The 17,107-nt window shown below is 42.9% G+C and overlaps 1 protein-coding gene across 6 annotated transcripts in view; it reads right to left on the reverse strand.

The window, feature by feature from the left end:
• Positions 1–5,750: 5,750 nt before the first annotated feature.
• ARID5B (AT-rich interaction domain 5B) overlaps positions 5,751–17,107 on the reverse strand; it is a 189,929-nt gene continuing 178,572 nt past the window's right edge. For all 6 annotated transcript variants that reach the window (XM_028826603.2, XM_001093968.5, XM_028826602.2 and 3 more), the window contains 2 exons: positions 13,534–13,732; positions 5,751–8,571 (listed from right to left, as the gene is read on the reverse strand). In XM_028826603.2, coding sequence (XP_028682436.2) covers positions 6,406–8,571; positions 13,534–13,732 — 2,365 coding nt within the window. In that variant the 3' untranslated portion in view covers positions 5,751–6,405. The remainder of the gene's footprint in view (positions 8,572–13,533; positions 13,733–17,107) is intronic.

The raw sequence follows: 17,107 nt of genomic DNA on the forward strand, positions 1-17,107 counted from the left end.
TACCATGGAGATTCCAAAATTCAGGAATTCTGAATCAGTGAAGCCCAAATTAATGTGATTTATTATATTCCCTAGGTCAATCTTGAAGGCTGCACTTCCTTTTTTTTTTTTTGAGATGAAGTTTTGCTCATAGCCCAGGCTGGAGTGCAATGGTGCGATCTTGGCTCACTGCAACCTCTACCTCCCTGGTTCAAGTGATTCTCCTGCCTCAGCCTCCTGAGTAGCTGGGATTACAATGTTTCTGGCCAGAGGTCACCTCTGACCCCACTCCCACCTTCTGCCACTTACATACTTGTTGATATAAATATCACCTATTTTCTGGTCCCTATCAGCCCTAAAACATTTGTCAACTTTGGCCAGTTTCCTAGAATAGACATTGGACTTGTCATTGCTTTTGCTCTATGAGTGACATCTTTAGCAAAAGCACCTCTTCTCCAACAGTATCTGCCAGCCAGCGCCTGGCAAGAATGGATAACTTGCAATGTTTCCTGTTGCATAGGAATCGAGTATCAGATCTGCAAATGCTGAATGTGTCACAGGTGGAGGAACATTCTTCTGATGTACTCACAGCAAGTCACATGATACGGTGAAATACACATGACTCAGAATGAGGGCCAGGGGACCATGGGGCTGGGGTTTCCTCTCGTGTTTGTCGGGTGCAGGATTAGCTAAGGAATGACAGCCAGCAAGAAGAGGGTGAGGCTCCTAACATGTTGCAGCAACTCCTGCTGACCCTGATGTGCACCGGCAGGGTCCTTTGGAGAGTCAGTAATGATGAGGAAAAGGATCCCGTGGCTTTTACCAAAATATATGTTTCTTTTCTCCTCTGAGTTGTGGTGACATGCTTGCTAGCATCTTACTCTTTCCTGTCTATCAAAGCCGCCCTGACCATAAGCCAAGGCACTCACCAAATCCTGTTCCCCACACCTCTCCTTCCTCTCTAGGACTCATTAAGAAGGGAGCGCGTAGGGTGTTGCTTTGTAAATACCTCATTTCAACTCACGATAAGCGGAGCAAAGCCAAGGGAAGCTGGAGGCAGAGGTCAAGGGAACAAAAGATCAGAAATCTTTGTCCATCACCCCCAGGTCTACGATTACAAGATGCAGACCTCAGAATATGCAGTGCTTTCCCAGATATTCCTCTTCCTGAGTATCTTTCCATCAATCATCCTGTTTAATTCATCACCATGTTTGCTCATTCCTCCTTCTAAGTACCTCTGAAATGTGTCCACCCTCACCTTCCATCACCCCACTGAAATGACCACCACCCCATTGACGTTAGATTGCTCTTAAGCTCCCCTCACACAACAGAGGGTGATATTGAAAAAGACAAATCTTTCTTGCTTAGGATAAAGACAAAATTGATCAAATCAATCTGTTCTATTGGGACCTACCCGCCTGCCCCTGCTATGCGCTCTAACCTCACTCCTTCAACAAGGCCATCAAGCCCCACAGGCTTTTCTCAATTCCTCTAATAAGCCAAACTCGTTCCTGCTTCAGGGCCTTTGCACATGTGGTACCCTGTGCTTGACCTACCCTCCTCCCAATGCCCTCCCTCCCATACTCAGCCAGTCACTTTAGTCACCACCTCCTCTTTGTGTGTCATTTTCCTCCTCAAACCCCTCTCTCCTGGAACTCAATCACACTGAAGTTTTGAATTTATAGGAATGACTATTTGATGAACTCTCTTTCCCATAAGATTTATAAGCTCCCAGAGATAATATTTTATCTTTTATTTACCATTGTATTCCCAGCTCCTAATACTCTGCCTGGCAATTGGGGCATGAGTAAATCTTTGTTGACTGAATAAAAAACAATTAACTTGGCTGAGTGCGGTGGTTCACGCCTGTAATCCCAGCACTTTGGGAGGCTGAGGCGGGCGGATCATGAGCTCAGGAGTTCGAGACTAGCCTGACCAACATGGTGAAACCCCATCTCTACTAAAAATTAAAAAATTAGCTGGGCGTGGTGGCATGCACCTGTAATCCCAGCTACTCAGGAGGCTGAGGCAGGAGAATCGCTTGAACCTGGGAGGCAGAGGTTGCAGTGAGCTGAGATCGAGCCACTGTACTCAGCCTGGGTGACAAGAGCGAGACTCTGTCTCAAAATAAATAAATAAATAAATAAATAAATAAATAAGTAAGTAAGTAAAATAACTTTTGTGATTATCCTATCAGCAGGGGAGGATGGTATACAAAGGAAGTGCACAGATGAGAGCCCTGGCTTCAAATCCTGACTCTGTCATCTGTTGGGTGATCTTGGACCAGTTGATTTACCTCTCTAAGCTTTAGTTTTCTCCTAAGTAAAATGGGTATAACATTTACATGAGGTTGTGAAGCTAAGAGATATTTGCCAACTGGGCACCCACTAGGTCCTTAGTGAACTACAGACATTGCCATCATTATTGTTACCATCCAATTTAGACAGATGGGGTGGAAAGTCTTCTGGGGAGGCCACAGGCTCCTCAGGAAGAGTGACAGATTACTCACACCCAAAAGGAAACAGATAGTAACATTTTTTATTAAATATTACAGTGGATCAAAAAGTACAAAATATCTCTTGCCTGCTATGTGATTGGGAAACTATTGGCACGTAATACAGTATCAAAAGCAGTAATAAGTACAATTTGGAAAACATACAAAATTGAGTGTTTATAGTTGGCTCAGCATTCTTCTGGTAGTGTTTAAACTAATGCAAAGGTTACTCAATAACCTCTCCATTGGGAAACTATATAATATCACTGGGCCATGTTGCTATATACAAATAATCACCTTACAGAGCATAGAGGTTACATAGCTGGAATCACCAAAAGTATACAATATTTACAACACAGGAAAGTTTAAAAAAGTATAAACAGCCAAGAGATTATGCTGCTATTCTTCAGACATATTTCAACCATGAGGAGACAGGCAGAATATCAAATACACTAACAGCCAACACTGGACTTTAAGTGCTCAAGATAATCATTGCAATGGTGTGGGTCTCACCAGGGCAAACTCATTCCCATTTCTCTTTAAAATTGGGACAAGAGTAAAACTAGACCAGATGGGACTTGGCTGACCACCACCCAATGTGACTTTGTGGGACGATAAGTGAAGAGAAATAAATGGTTCTCTTTGAAGGCACACTACATAAAATATTTTTTGTGGGACCACCTCGAAATTTCCATCAGACACACCAACACAGTGAAATACAGTACTTGAGAATTCATGCACCAGGTCAGAAAGTTGTAAAGTTAACATCGAGTTTTAACAAACCCTTTTGTATATGCCCTGATAAACAAGTGAACTTAAGAGCTTCTAGCTAGTAAATAAATAAGTCAGTCCTGTGGCAAATATTACAAGTTTGAATCACTTACTAGAAGAATACTTAATTCCGAAACTCGGTTGGGCCGTTTTTATTTTTTTTATCATGTGGAGTTGCCAAACATTAAACCAGAAGTTGCATGGAAAAGTATTTTAAAAATATTATTTAGAATCTCCAAATCTCCAGTAAATCACAGACTTAGTGCATTTTGAATTGCAACATTTCTTGGAAGCCACACTCAGTAAATAGATTTATGACTCCACTGCCAATTCGATTCCACAGTTTCCTTTACAGAACTACCAATAACAAAGGTTTGATTGCACAAAGAAAGGCTTGTGCAATTCCATTCAATAATAAGGCCCCTTGAACTCAAACAATGCAAACAAAGCCTTATTTAAGACATTTTAAAATGTCGTTCTCAGCCAATGAAGAATTCAATGGTCTTTTTGAAAGATTTCCAAGATCTCTGTTCAGAGTTTTAAAACAAATAACACACTGCTTCTGTTGGGAATGCATACCCCCATTTCTCTTTATTTGTCCTGATGTTTTGCCGAGGGTATGAGCTTCCTCAGACAGAAACAGTGAGTCTCCTCTCGGAAGAGATGAGAAAAACAAAAGCTGGACTATGTTAACATTGTTTGAAATGGTGTGATCGAATTCCAACATGATGAAACCAGACTGAAATCATTGCAGTGGAAAAAACAAATGCCCCATATTCCAAATAGGTGAGCTCCACTGGGGACAGATGCCCCCCCTCCTTTTATTTTTTTGAGACGCGAACTCATAGAAACCACATATGATCTAGCCCATGTCTGCTGCAGAACCACCGAAGTTTCCTTTTTCTTCCATGTCCTCCGATTCTGTGACCATTCAATCTAGTGCAACTTTCTTATATGTGTCATGGCTAGCATCTTGCCAGCTGGAATTGAGATTTTTCCCCCCTCTAGCTTGTGCAATAGCAGGATAATCTGCACTCACACATTTATAATCTAAATTCTACTAGTCTATCTATGGTTCTATTAAATATATATATATATATATATTATTCCACAGGAAGGTAAATAATTAATTGAAGCAAATGGAACTCTTAACACTGGATCTCTACATTCTTTTGTTTCCACCTTTGGATATTAAGTATGTTACATTGAATATTTGGCTTCATATCATGGAGACATTTCAATACAAATGCACGGCATGCATGGCTTTGTTTAAGAGCCGCAGTTTCATTGTTATCAGTTTTGATTATTTTGCAGTCAAGTTACCTATTTAGAAGTTGAAAATTGTCATCAATTTTCCCAGAATTAAGTATCTCAGAGGTAAAAGACTTAGTTAGCTATGGTTCTAAAGTCTACTGGTAGTGTTGCGGGAGGGGCACAGTGGGCTGGGGAGTTCATCCAAGCGGTCTTCAGCAGGGATGGGACTTGGGGAGAAAATCCACTCTCTGTATCCATTGACTTTTAATTAATACAGTTAGAAAATGTGTCCACCTTCATGTTACATCTCGGTAGCAAATGGAATACAGTGGCAAGAATGACAACGGACATTCTCCACATCTTTTCACTGCCTGAGCAGCTTGACCATTTACTTCCAACAATAAAAGAAACCAGAAAGTGGACTGTGTTGCCAGGTGGTTAAAAACATGACCCAAACCACCTTACAAGTTTGTGTGTGTGCACACACAAAACTCACACCCCATAAACCCAAAGAGGATGACTTTTCTTTTGAAAAGGCTAATCCAGTATGTCAGTTATCCTCAAAGATGTGGCCTGGGAGATTCTTCTTGGGAATGACAGGAAACCAACTGGATGAAAACAACGTGACTACTTATTACTCAAAAGACCGAGGCTAGAGAAGCTATCAGGACTGCAGCTGCTCCTCTTCTGGCCAGTTGAGCTCCATCCTCTTCCCAACCCCCTTTCCCAGATCATTTAAAGGAATCAGTGCCAACACCAATGTAAATCATTTTGGCTCCTGTTCTAATTTCTGAAATTCCTAAAATATCTGTGCAGCCCACAAATATGTCCTCTAGACTCTGTTGTTATTCGGCAGCTTGCTGCCAGTGAGGTTTTTGTTTTTATGATTCCTCTGGTATGTAGGACAGTTTCACAGCCTAGATAAGGTAAGTACAACGCTCAATATTTTCACAGAACCCAATACTTCAAAGCAAAGCATTTGGCTGGGTAAGCAGTGTATAAGCTCTTTCAACTATGCCATTTATGAGGAACAAAATCCTTAAGTTGCGGATCTACAAAGGAACGTTCTTTGCACTATTGTGTGCTTGACTGTTTCTTTTTCATTTGTTCCACTAGAATCAGTTGCTTCAATTTGTAAACAATAACTTTACCACCCAAAGCTGCTCAAAATAAGATGTGGAAAAATTACAAACACACATCAACAACTAGGACAGTCAGTCAGCCTCGAAAACAAAACAAAAACAAAAAGACCTGCAAACAAAAGCAATACCATTTAATAATAATAAAAAAAAAAGAGACGAGAAGGAACTGGGAGAAAATGGAACTACCTGTATATAAATTAGGTGAGCAAACAGTGATACGGGTAGTTTTAAGAAGCAAATATATACAGTCAATTTAACAGTGTTTACTTCTCTGGATTGTTTAATAGTGTCAAAATGAAAGATCTATTGAAGTTTCACTATACATTGCATTGATTGAACCTTGGAGAGTTTTATGAAAAAGAGGGGCATCCCTTGGCATCTATTTGCCAGTCTTCCTTGCCCGTTCCTTTGAAATGCCTGCCTCTTATTTGCCCAGATTGTTTCCTGACCATCCGAACTCAGATGGGGTCCTCTAAGTTCTTCCTGGATATTCACAAATCCCTTCACAAGGCCCACGTGCGAAGTGAATGATCTGGAGGTGCCTGGGCATCTGTGTTGGAAGGGAGTCAAGACTGACCAGCCAAGGCTAGAGCTGTCCCACAAAAATCAGGCATGTTCACCTCCCCTTTGGGCCCCTAAAACTGGGACTGACCGTAGCCTCAGATTAGAAGAAATACTGCCTTCTAACTCTATAAGCCAGCACTCCTGGGTAAGGAGTGAAGCTCTGTTGGCCATGCCGCTTTGGACTGCTGGGCAGAGCTGAGCCTACAGTTTTGTACTGGGGTGCACGGATGACAGCTGGGAAGATGGAAAGGCAGCTTGAGGATTTATAGCAGCTAAAGGGTAAATGCTGTTATGCAAAAGGTCCCCATATGAACTTCCTACAGGTGTAGCCGCAGCCAAGTGTCTGTACAGCTGCTGAGAATTTGTCGGTGATGTAAAAATTCCTCTTTGCATCACAAGCGAGTGGAAAGCCAGGGGCTGCATGAGCGGAGAAAGCACAGTCTGGTTTTTCAAGTACTGCAGAGAATGAGAATACCCAGCCGGGAGCCTGGAGTTGAGGCCCGAGTTACACAGGCTCCCGGAATACAGACCTGGGAAGATAGGGGAGGAGAGGGGAAGCTTGTGGCCTTCTGATGCGCCCCCGGAATGCCCACCGTGCGCTGCCTTGCTGCCTTCACTCTCCTGCTCAGAGGCCTTCTCCTTCCCAGAGACCTCCTTGGATGGGTCTAAGGGGGACACTGCCCGGGCCTTTTTCCCTGCAATCACAAGGTCCAAATCCTCCAGGCTGCGCTTGATTGGCCGCGCCGCCCCAATGTTCTGCGGGCTCATTTTCCGGTGCAGGATTGGGTGGACCATGCCTTCCATCTTCCTGAAATTCTCCAGTCTCACATGGTGAGGTTTTCCTGATCTTGAAAGTGATTCAGAATATTTTTTAGGGCCGGACATGGTCATGGGTGATACCCGACAGGCTTTGGGGTGACAGTCTCGACTCTGGCTGCCTAAGACCTGGAACTGGGAGACGCCTTTGCTCTCCTGGGGCCCTGTGGTGGAGTGAGCCAGGCCCAGGACCTTGCCGGTAGGTTTGTGCGGGTTCTTGGGAAGGCTCAGATCTGTAGGCTGATCATCCGTAGGGGCTTCTGCTGCCGCCGACTTTTTGTCTTGCAGGTGCAGGGACGTGAGATAATTTACATGGAGTTTTTCTTGGTGTCTGTGGGAAGGAAAAGAACTGTTTTCCGATTCCCTGTACATGTCCCTGGAAGGGTATTTGGATGTCTGTTCATTATGAAGATGGTGCTCGGTGTGTCTGTAGAGGCTATGGAGATGAGGGGACGAGTAGAAGTCGGCCAGGAAGCTAGGCATGTGGGAATGGGGAAGGGCCCTTTTCTCTAGGAGTTTATCCTTGCCCTCGTGAATTTCTTGCTTCAGGACGTAGGAGTCAGCAAGGGGGTTAAGGTGATGCTTGGAGAAGTTGCAGCGGTGGGGATCTGATCGACTCAGTTTCTCATGCTTAAAGATGTCATTGATGGTCTTTCTCTCTTCCGAGGGCTTGCTTCTGAAACTCTGGACGTGCTGAATCACCGATGGCCGGCTGACCGCCATATGGTCAGTGCTTTGGCCATGGTGGGCTTGGGACAAACTGGAACACAAGTCATCCCTAGCAATCAGTTTCTTTTTGCTGATCAAAGGGGGTGGGGAGCCGTAAGGGTAGCTACTGGAGAGGCTGGCCCCACTTACTTGGGACAAAAGCTTTTTCTTGGCCAGCGGGGACATGATGCCTGGGTTGCCCCTAGAGTACAGCAGAGGTGTGTAATTAAGTCCATGGTTCTCGTTCATGGGCCCAGTCAGGTCTTTGTCTTTGAACATGTCAAACGACTGGACCACAAGGACCTTTGGGGTCTGCTTGAGCGCATTATGGATGTCGTCACTGCCCAGCTGGTCCACCTTCACGGTGCAGTTGGCGATGTAATCCGCCATGGCGGGCAGTTTGTCATCCTCCGTCTCATTCTGGTTTGCCAGCGGTGGCTGTGTGGTGGGGAAGCTGGGGAAGGATGCTTCTTGCGGTTCATTTTCAGGGCTCTCTGTAAAACAACACAGTTTGGATTCTTGTTTTGAGTCCACCAGGGCACTAGGAGAGGTGAGTGGCTGTTTGTTGGCCCCAGGGACCAAGGCTGAATCTTTTTCAGGGGCCAGAGGAGCACTTGGGAGTGGAGGTGTGGGCCCCTTCTCTCCTGCCTCCTCTGCCACCTTCTCACTGTTGGAACCTTGGTCTGTTTCGTTGTCCTTCTCTGGGTCTACTCTGGACGCCAGGGGCCTCGCTGAAAATTCCTGATACCCTTCTATTTTTTTCTTCATGTCTGCTGCTGGGATAGGCTCAGGGATGCTTTTCTGGCTTAAAGTCTCTTGTTCTTTTTCTTGCTCTGATGAAACCTGGTAACATATTTCAAAAGACAGTCAGAAGAAAACCAAACACACTGACACGTTTTGCTATGAAATGAAATATTCCACACAGCAGTTTTACTTGAAAACAGGCTTGTCAATCAGCTCATGAAGTTTCTGTAAAGCTTTATTACTCCCCAATCATGGCTCTAAACAAAGAAATCTAAATTACAGAAACATTAGGGGAAATATGCATATTCGCTTCAGTCCCTTATGAGACACCTATCAAAATAGCAGTGTTATGTACTGATGGTATACAATCGTATCACTCCTTGATTCTAATATATAGTTTAATTCTAAGGTTGTCTTCTTGTCAAATCAGTCAATTATCCAAATGGGTTTTAAATTACATGTTGTGTTTTATGATACTCCTGAGAAAGATTTTTTTAAAGCATTTCTCTTTCAAAAATTCAACCAACCCCATGTTAACAACAAACAATGAACCTATTGCAACTCCTTGCTTTTCTTTAAGAGGGCAAACCCCTTCCCAATGTATTCAATATGATGTACTGAAGATTAGCAATGCGTAAGTGTTAATAATTTCTACTCAGGCCAGATGACACGCAGATAATGCTAAAATATTGACAAAGTATGAAGATTTCTTGGCAGCCTGTCTACCTGAGGGACAGAGGAGACTAAGTCCTTCTAGGTTGAAGCAAACTACATTTCTATTAAAGCCCAAAATGAAGTTGTCAAAATTCAGACAGTCTGTGCCACCACAAATATAGCTTTGCTGTTCAATGAAATAAATTATAGTCAATGAGACTCCTTATGTGACCCTACTGACAGAAGTTGTGGGTACCAATTCGATCCATCTGCATTATGTAGCCATGTAAACTTTGACCTTAAGAGGTCATTTTAACTTTCTATCTGTGACCCAGCTGACTGACAAGCCCTTTCAAAACTGCTGTCATTCTGCCCTGACATGTCTTAGCAGAGCAGTCACAAAACAGTTGTACTGAGCTGGTCTTTTTCCCCTCCTTTTTCCATCTCATCCCTTGAACTTTGTTCTTCTCTGTTAAGAAAAGAGGTGCCTGTAATCTCAGCACTTAGGGAGGCCGAGGTGGGCGGATCACCTGAGGTCAGGAGTTCAAGACCAGCCTGGTCCACATAGTGAAGCCTCATCTCTAGTAAAAAACCAAAAATTAGCTGGGCGTGGTGGTGGGCGCCTGTAATCTCAACTACTCAGGAGGCTGAGGCAGGAGAATCGCTTGAACTCCAGAGGTGGAGGATGCAGTGAGCCGAGATCACGCCATTGCACTCCAGTTTGGGCAACAAGAGTGAAACTCTCTCAAAACAAAGAAAGAAAGAAAGAAAGAAAGAAAAAGAAAGAAAGAAAGAGAGAAAGAGAGAGAGAGAGAAGTGTCTGCTACATTAACATCTTTGGGTAAGATTGAGGATGCTGGTTTAGGAATACGTGGTAACAAAAGTTTTAAGAAATCACACCTATTTCATAGGTGTGTTTCCTCAAATCCTTTAAAAAAACTCCTGAATTTTAGGGATGTGTTATGCCTAAGAGTCTTCGCTTATCATCATTATTTTTCTTTATTTTTGTACTAGTAGCTGCCTTTTCCAGTACAAATATCATTTCTTGTTCTACATTAATAATCATCATTGGTCTCTTGAGCTTATATATGACATAAAAATACAGAAAAATGAGTATGGCAAGGGAAAAAGGCAAATTGCTTCTAATTGTTATATTCTTATGGGGCTATAGTCTGAGGCAGGGCAATGGGGGATACTCAGTCCCATTGAAGTTTCTATGATGTAGACCTGCAGTTATATTGCAGTCCCATGCTTCGGGCTGTAAAACCGGTTTAGGAAGTCTTTGAAAGCTAGGAAGAAAAAAGTAAAGGACTTTTTTTCTAGGAAGACATTTTACGATCTGCTTAGTATGTTAAATGTTAGCTTCCCACCATGCAACTTGCAATCCCATTATCTGAATATAGTGGATTCAACTAGAGGGAATTTATCACCCTTTCTATCTCCACTGAGTTCACTGCTTCATATTGAAAACACCAAAAAGTAAAAGCAATGAAAACAATAAAATCCAAACCAAAAACCTCAAATAGCGTTAATGAGAAGAAATACACCTGGCTAATAACATGGTTCTATGTTGCAGGTGGGAAGTGATTCGTATTACAAGGTCAGCCTTGGAGAGAGTGGAAGATTCCATGAGGTTTAGATAACCTCGTCATGACAACCTTTGAAACTTGAGACACTTACAGCTCCCTGAAGGGAACAGTTGTAGCCTATAGGAAACAGAAAGCCTAACAGCTTTAAGGGTTTCTATGGACTCCAGTGAGTAAGGCTCCACTCTTGGGAATGGTCATCTCCCAAGCTGACAGGCTCAGTGCATAGGCTAAGGATTCCTCCTACCATTCACAAACCAACCATTTCAAACTGAATCCCCAAAGTGGAGACATTCAAGGGTCAGCTATCCCCTTGGTCCTCAGTCTGTCCCCTAGTGCTTTGTGTACATATGGCAGCTAATAGAACACACTCATCTGAAACCCTATAATAAATCACCAGGCCAAAAGTATCAAGGGAAAATGGAATGTAAGCATGCACTTGGAATTTCCTTGCTTTTGGCCATTTATGTTCCAAGTTTGCAGATGTTGAGAAATCTGCATCATCTGGCCAGGGACAGTGGCTCACACCTGTAATCCCAGCACGTTGGGAGGCCAACGAAGGTGGATCATTTGAGGTTAGGAGTTCGAGACCAGCCTGCCCAACATAGTGAAACGCCGTCTCTACTAAAGATACAACAATATTAGCAGGGCGTGGTGGCGTATGCCTGTAGTCCTAGCTACTCAGGAGGCTGAGGCAGGAGAATCACTTGAACCTGGGAGGCGGAGGTTGCAGTGAACTGAGATCACACCACTGCGCTCCAACCTGGGCAACAGAGAGAGACTCTGTCTCAAAAAAAAAAAAAAAAAAAAAATCTGCATCATCTTCCTCCTCCCCCTTTTTAGTTACTAGAGCTTAAAATAATTATGAAAGTTAATAAAAACAAAAAACATAAATTTCTCCTCTTGGTATCAATACTATTTTCTTACGTAAGAGTCAGTTGGGTAAGTTGATGTCTAGATGGGAGGTTGGTGCGTGTTGTACATGTGTGATTTAAACCAGTGTTTAATTATGAAGCCTTTTATGTGTTCATTATAAACCTGATTTTTTAGGGGGTATTTAATATCAGCACCAAAATTCCCTCTGGGGTTGAATCCTAGAACATACTGTCTCCAAATGCCGCTAAGGTGTTTTTTTTTTTTTTTTTTATGGGCAGCAACGTGTTTTATTATTCATGTTGAAACAGAGCCCAGATCAGCCTACAAGACTGGCTGTATGCTGGTGGTAATGGCTTCTACCAAAAGGCTGTTAGGTGCTGTGGGTGGCTGGGGCTTGTTTTAAAAAGTTCAGAAACTACCTGTTAATATGAAAAATAATAGTGGTTTCAGAGGAACCATTTCAAAATTCCCCTATAAATAATATGCACTTAAGATTTTTCTTTTTTTCTTTTCTTTTTTTTTTTTTTTTTTGAGATGCAATCTCGCACTGTCACCCAGGCTGGAGTTCAGTGGCGAGATCTCGGGTCACTGCAACCTCCGCCTCCCAGGTTCACGCCATTCCGCTGCCTCAGCCTCCCGAGTAGCTGGGACTACCGGTGCCCGCCACCATGCCCAGCTAATTTTTTGTATTTTTAGTAAAGACGGGGTTTCACTGTATTAGCCAGGATGCTCTTGATCTCCTGACCTCATGATCCGCCTGCCTCGGCCTCCCAAAGTGCTGGGATTACAAGCGTGAGCCACCATGCCCCGGCCATGCTTAAGATTTTCCTAAATTGGTCTCAACCCAAGGCTGTTGCATAGAAATCAATTATGGGAGACAAACACATCTCTAAAGTTTTCAGGAGAGTCTTGCAGAGCTACAGCACCACGGTTCCAACGTCCCTCTTTCCTAGATCCCCAAACCATTTTTTTTGAGACATGGTCTTACTCTTGTCTCCTAGGCAAGAGTGCAGTGGTATAATCACAGCTCACTGCAGCCTTTACCTCCCAGGGCTCAGGTTATCCTCCCACCTCAGCCTCTCGAGTAGCTGGGACCACAGCGGGTCACCACCATGCCTAATATTTGTTTTTGTTTTTTTTTTTTTTTTTTGAGATGGGGTCTCGCTCTGTCGCCCAGGCTGGAGTGCAGTGGTGCGACCTCTGCTCACTACAAGCTCTGCCTCCCAGCTTCACGCCATTCTCTTGCCTCAGCCTCCTGAGAAGCTGGGACTACAGGCGCCCGCCACCATGCCCGGCTAATTTTTTGTATTTTTAGTAGAGACGGGGTTTCACTGTGTTAGCCAGGATGGTCTCCATCTCCTGACCTTGTGATCCGCCCACCTTGGCCTCCCAAAATGCTGGGATTACAGGCCTGAGCTTTGTTTGTAGAGATTGGGTTTCACCATGTTGCCCAGGCTCTTCTCGAATTCCTGGGCTCAAGCAATCCACCTGCCTTGGCCTCCCAGAGTGCTAGCATTACAGGTGTGAGCTACCATGTCCAGCCCCAAAATATGTTTTAAAGTCACACCAGCACCTCAGACAGACTGACTGTGGAATGGCCAAGAAGCCATGTTTTCACAGTAAAATTCTTTGATGTTAGTATAGCTCTGGCTCCTTCTCTCTCAGAGCCTGAGCATTTGCTATCAGTTTTCTACAGGATGTTTGCATCTTTCTAGAATCTATTCCTGGGCTATCCCATTCAATACTAGGCACTGCATTTCAACTCAGCAAGCTGAAAGGTTTTCAGGAATTGGGGAACTATGAGGCGAACTGTGAAGCTCAGATTTCTTGGCTTCTTCATCAAGCCGTCCAACTGTGCAGGGACACAGCTGTGTACTCAGGGCTCCAGAAGGACCTCGAGGCAGCACATGTCTTCCAGAGGTACTTCCGGAGCAAAGCAACTCACCTCTGCGGCATCCTGGGGCTTTGGGGCATTTTCTTTTTCTTTCTTGCTTTTAGGTATTTCATGTTTGATGCGTTTGGTTCCAGATACTTTTGCTTTATTCTCATTTTCCTGTGAACTGTTCTCCTGTTTCCGAGGTTTGATTGGAGGCAGGGGCTTATCTTCTTCTCCTTTAATAAACCTTTCATATGGTAGGATTAATCTAAAAGGTTAACAGAAGAGATGATGGGTCAGTTGAGTAATTCCAGTAGCATCAATGCTATGGGGGTTTACTTTATTTTCTCAATATAAACAAATTATTAAATGACTTCATCTCCAATGACACTGCTATACTTCTATAAACTTACTCCACACTTTAGTGTTCTGCTTCCTTGGTCAAAATCAGTACCTGGTAACTTTTTTTTTTTTTTTTTTTGAGACGGAGTCTCGCTCAGGGGCTCAGGCTGGAGTGCTGTGGCGCAATCTCGGCTCACTGCAAGCTCCGCCTCCCAGGTTCACGCCATTCTCCTGCCTCAGCCTCCTGAGTAACTGGGACTACAGGCGCCCGCCACCACGCCCGGCTAATTTTTTTGTATTTTTAGGGGAGATGGGGTTTCACCGTGTTAGCCAGGATGGTCTCCATCTTCTGACCTCGTGATCCGCCCGCCTCGGCTGCCCAAAGTGCTGGGATTACAGGCGTGAGCCACCTTGCATGGCCTGTACCTGGTAACTTAATACTTCTCAGTAAGACCTCTTTTTGGTTTTGTGGGTCTATAGACCAAGATACCAATGGAAGCATCTAACATTAACAATATCATCATCACTCCCCATGGCACCTGGCTAAGTGCTAACAAAACTGCAACAATAATGCTAGCTGCTTTACCAGTCCATCAACAACTATTTATTGAGCACATACTATCGGCAGTGTTCTAGACACTGAGACACAGCTGTGAACGAAACATTCAAAGCTTCTGAGCTCATGAAGCTTATATTCTCATAGGTACTACCATGTGCCAGGTACATTTAAAGATGATTTTATGTAAACTCCACAATATCCCTATGGCGTATTACTATTATTCTCTTTTTAACATATGAGGCAACTGAGACCTAAAAAAGGTTAAACAGTTTGCCTGAGAGTCATACCATTTGTTAGAGGTGAGATTTGAACCTAGTACTGCCCATCTGAAAAGGTTTTATCTTCATTCATGTCAAGACAGAGATGAAACATCTAAGATAAAAAGGTCAATGACAGGCAAGCACAGCATGGCCAAGGGACAGTTTAGTCTTATCCCACAGCTCTGAGTGGGGCAGGGGACTCCACTAGGAGTTCTGTTTTAGGGTGCTAAGTAAAAAACAGCCCCAGCGAGAAGGAAGGCAGACAGACTATGCAAGCCACAAAAACCAGAGGGTTGAAAATTTCAAGCGTTTTAATTATATAACTTTTTAAACAAACTGCATAAAATTGCTCTAAAAAGAGAAACATCAAACAGCTCTAGTTTTAATCTGTTTTCCCTTTGCGATGCAGCTCTTTATCTGAAAGGGAAAAATAGCTGATGTAATTAAAAGGGATGGATTGCATTACAATCTCAGTTTCAACTTCAGTGATTAAAGTTTTTATAATGCATTTGGTATGATTAATGACTCACTGTGGGATTAATATAAGACTCAGCCTTAAAAATATGAACTTTAATACAGCAAACATAATTTGTTTTAAATAAGACAAGTTGACTCAATGAAGAAAATGTACTTGGCTTATAAACATAGTAAGTCTGTTGAAATATTGGAGATCCTCATTATTTTTAAACTAAGATTCCCAGGCAAAAACTTCCTTGGTCTGGATATTGGTGTGCTATCCTAAAATTGGTTTCTATCTATGTTATTTGGATCTCAACTTCTTAACCATACGTGATTGTTCAGGTTTGACAGTACAGATGTGGGGACATTTGTGATCCTCATATTTTACTCTTTAATAAAATACCGATAAAATTATGGGAAAATCAGATCCCAATTTATAGCATATTAGAAACAAAATTCATTTACTGAGCATGCTTGGACAAGGTATGAGCAAGGAGGCGTGAATACTACTTTGGAGCCCTACATCTGGCAGTTGGCCAGCCATGAAGATCAACAGAGCCCATGCGGAATAGCGATCTTCAGATCCCATTACAAACTGAGTTTAAACATGTTACAGCTGCTAAAACTGGAAACTGCCCTCCCTATGCAGACTTACTAAAATAATATATGGCTGCCAAATACCTGCTTCCCACTGTAATATTACAGTTAATGTTTATATAATAAAAAGCATAACTAAGCAGAAAAAGAGAGAAAAAAGCAATCCTGTTCATACTTGAATTTATTCTATCTCATCTGTGAAGTCCCCAACATTCCCCCCAATTCCCTTTTTCTGCCTGGTTCTGCCAGGGACTTTATCCTCTTCAATATTGGCAGGTTGGGGATTTTTGTCCGGGAGCAAAATGCATTGAATATTTTAAACTGAAAAGATATTTTAAATTGACTTTAATGAAAACATATTTTATTGTTGGGACAGATAGGTTTGTTTTACTTTTGTTTTGTTGCCATGGGAACTCAAAGAGCACTGAAGTCTGGGTATTCCAATGATTGCAATTTGCTGGTACCACCCTTCCCCCAACTTCATTTTCTGATGGAGATGGTGACACCACGAGGGACCCTCTTTACTGAGAAGAATGACAGTATTACCTCTGAGTGTGGGAAGGGGGAGGAGGGAAAGCAGAGAACTGGCTAGAAGAGACACCCCATGGACCCTGCAAGGACCCCTCACTCTGGGTTCTGAGAGCCTTGGGCCAGCCTGGCTGTCTAGATGGGTGCTAAGGAGACTTTAATTTCCTTTTCTAATTTTGCAAGTTCACAAAGCAGGGCACCATTTTCATTTCAGTTCCTTTTTTTTTTTTTTTTTTTTTTTCATGTTTTCTTTCCTTTTTTTTCTTTTCTCCCCTTCACTCAACTCAGCAGCTGGCTGGCTGACAGCAGTAAAAAATACATTTCACTTTGCTGGTCAAAGGCCTAAAGCCAGAAGCAGGAAATCTGGAATTAAATGTTTCTTGTATCTGGAAAGAGGCATGACTAAGGTAAAACTGAATCCAAACACAAGCCCTGCTTGTTCAAGGCTTCCAGAGAGAGTATACGAGAGTGTGTGACTGTGTGTGTGTGTGAGAGAGAGAGAGAGTGTATGTATGTGTAAAGGTCAGTTGAGTGTTTTTTTCCCCCCTTCTAAATCATTGAAAGATAATTATAGTGGCTTGGGGGAAAAAAAAGGCTCCTAAAATAAAACAAGCAAGGCAGAAGCTAAAAGGAAGCAAGTAGAAATATGACCAGCTAAGCTTTGAACAACAGGGCACGGTCTCGCATGGCACACAATCGCTGCTTCATATAGTGATTTCCGTTTGGTGCAATTTTCACTGAATGTTTTTTCAGTTATCCTGTCATGGTACAACACAATTACCCCACAGGATATGATCTTATCATATGATTATTAGAAGTTTTTACAGTACAAGAGGACAAAAGCTATTATAGCTTTCTGAACATTTAAACGTTCAGTGTACATGTGGTACCATTAAAC

Source organism: Macaca mulatta, chromosome 9, assembly GCF_049350105.2.
Source record: "Macaca mulatta isolate MMU2019108-1 chromosome 9, T2T-MMU8v2.0, whole genome shotgun sequence".
Taxonomy (NCBI): domain Eukaryota; kingdom Metazoa; phylum Chordata; class Mammalia; order Primates; family Cercopithecidae; genus Macaca; species Macaca mulatta.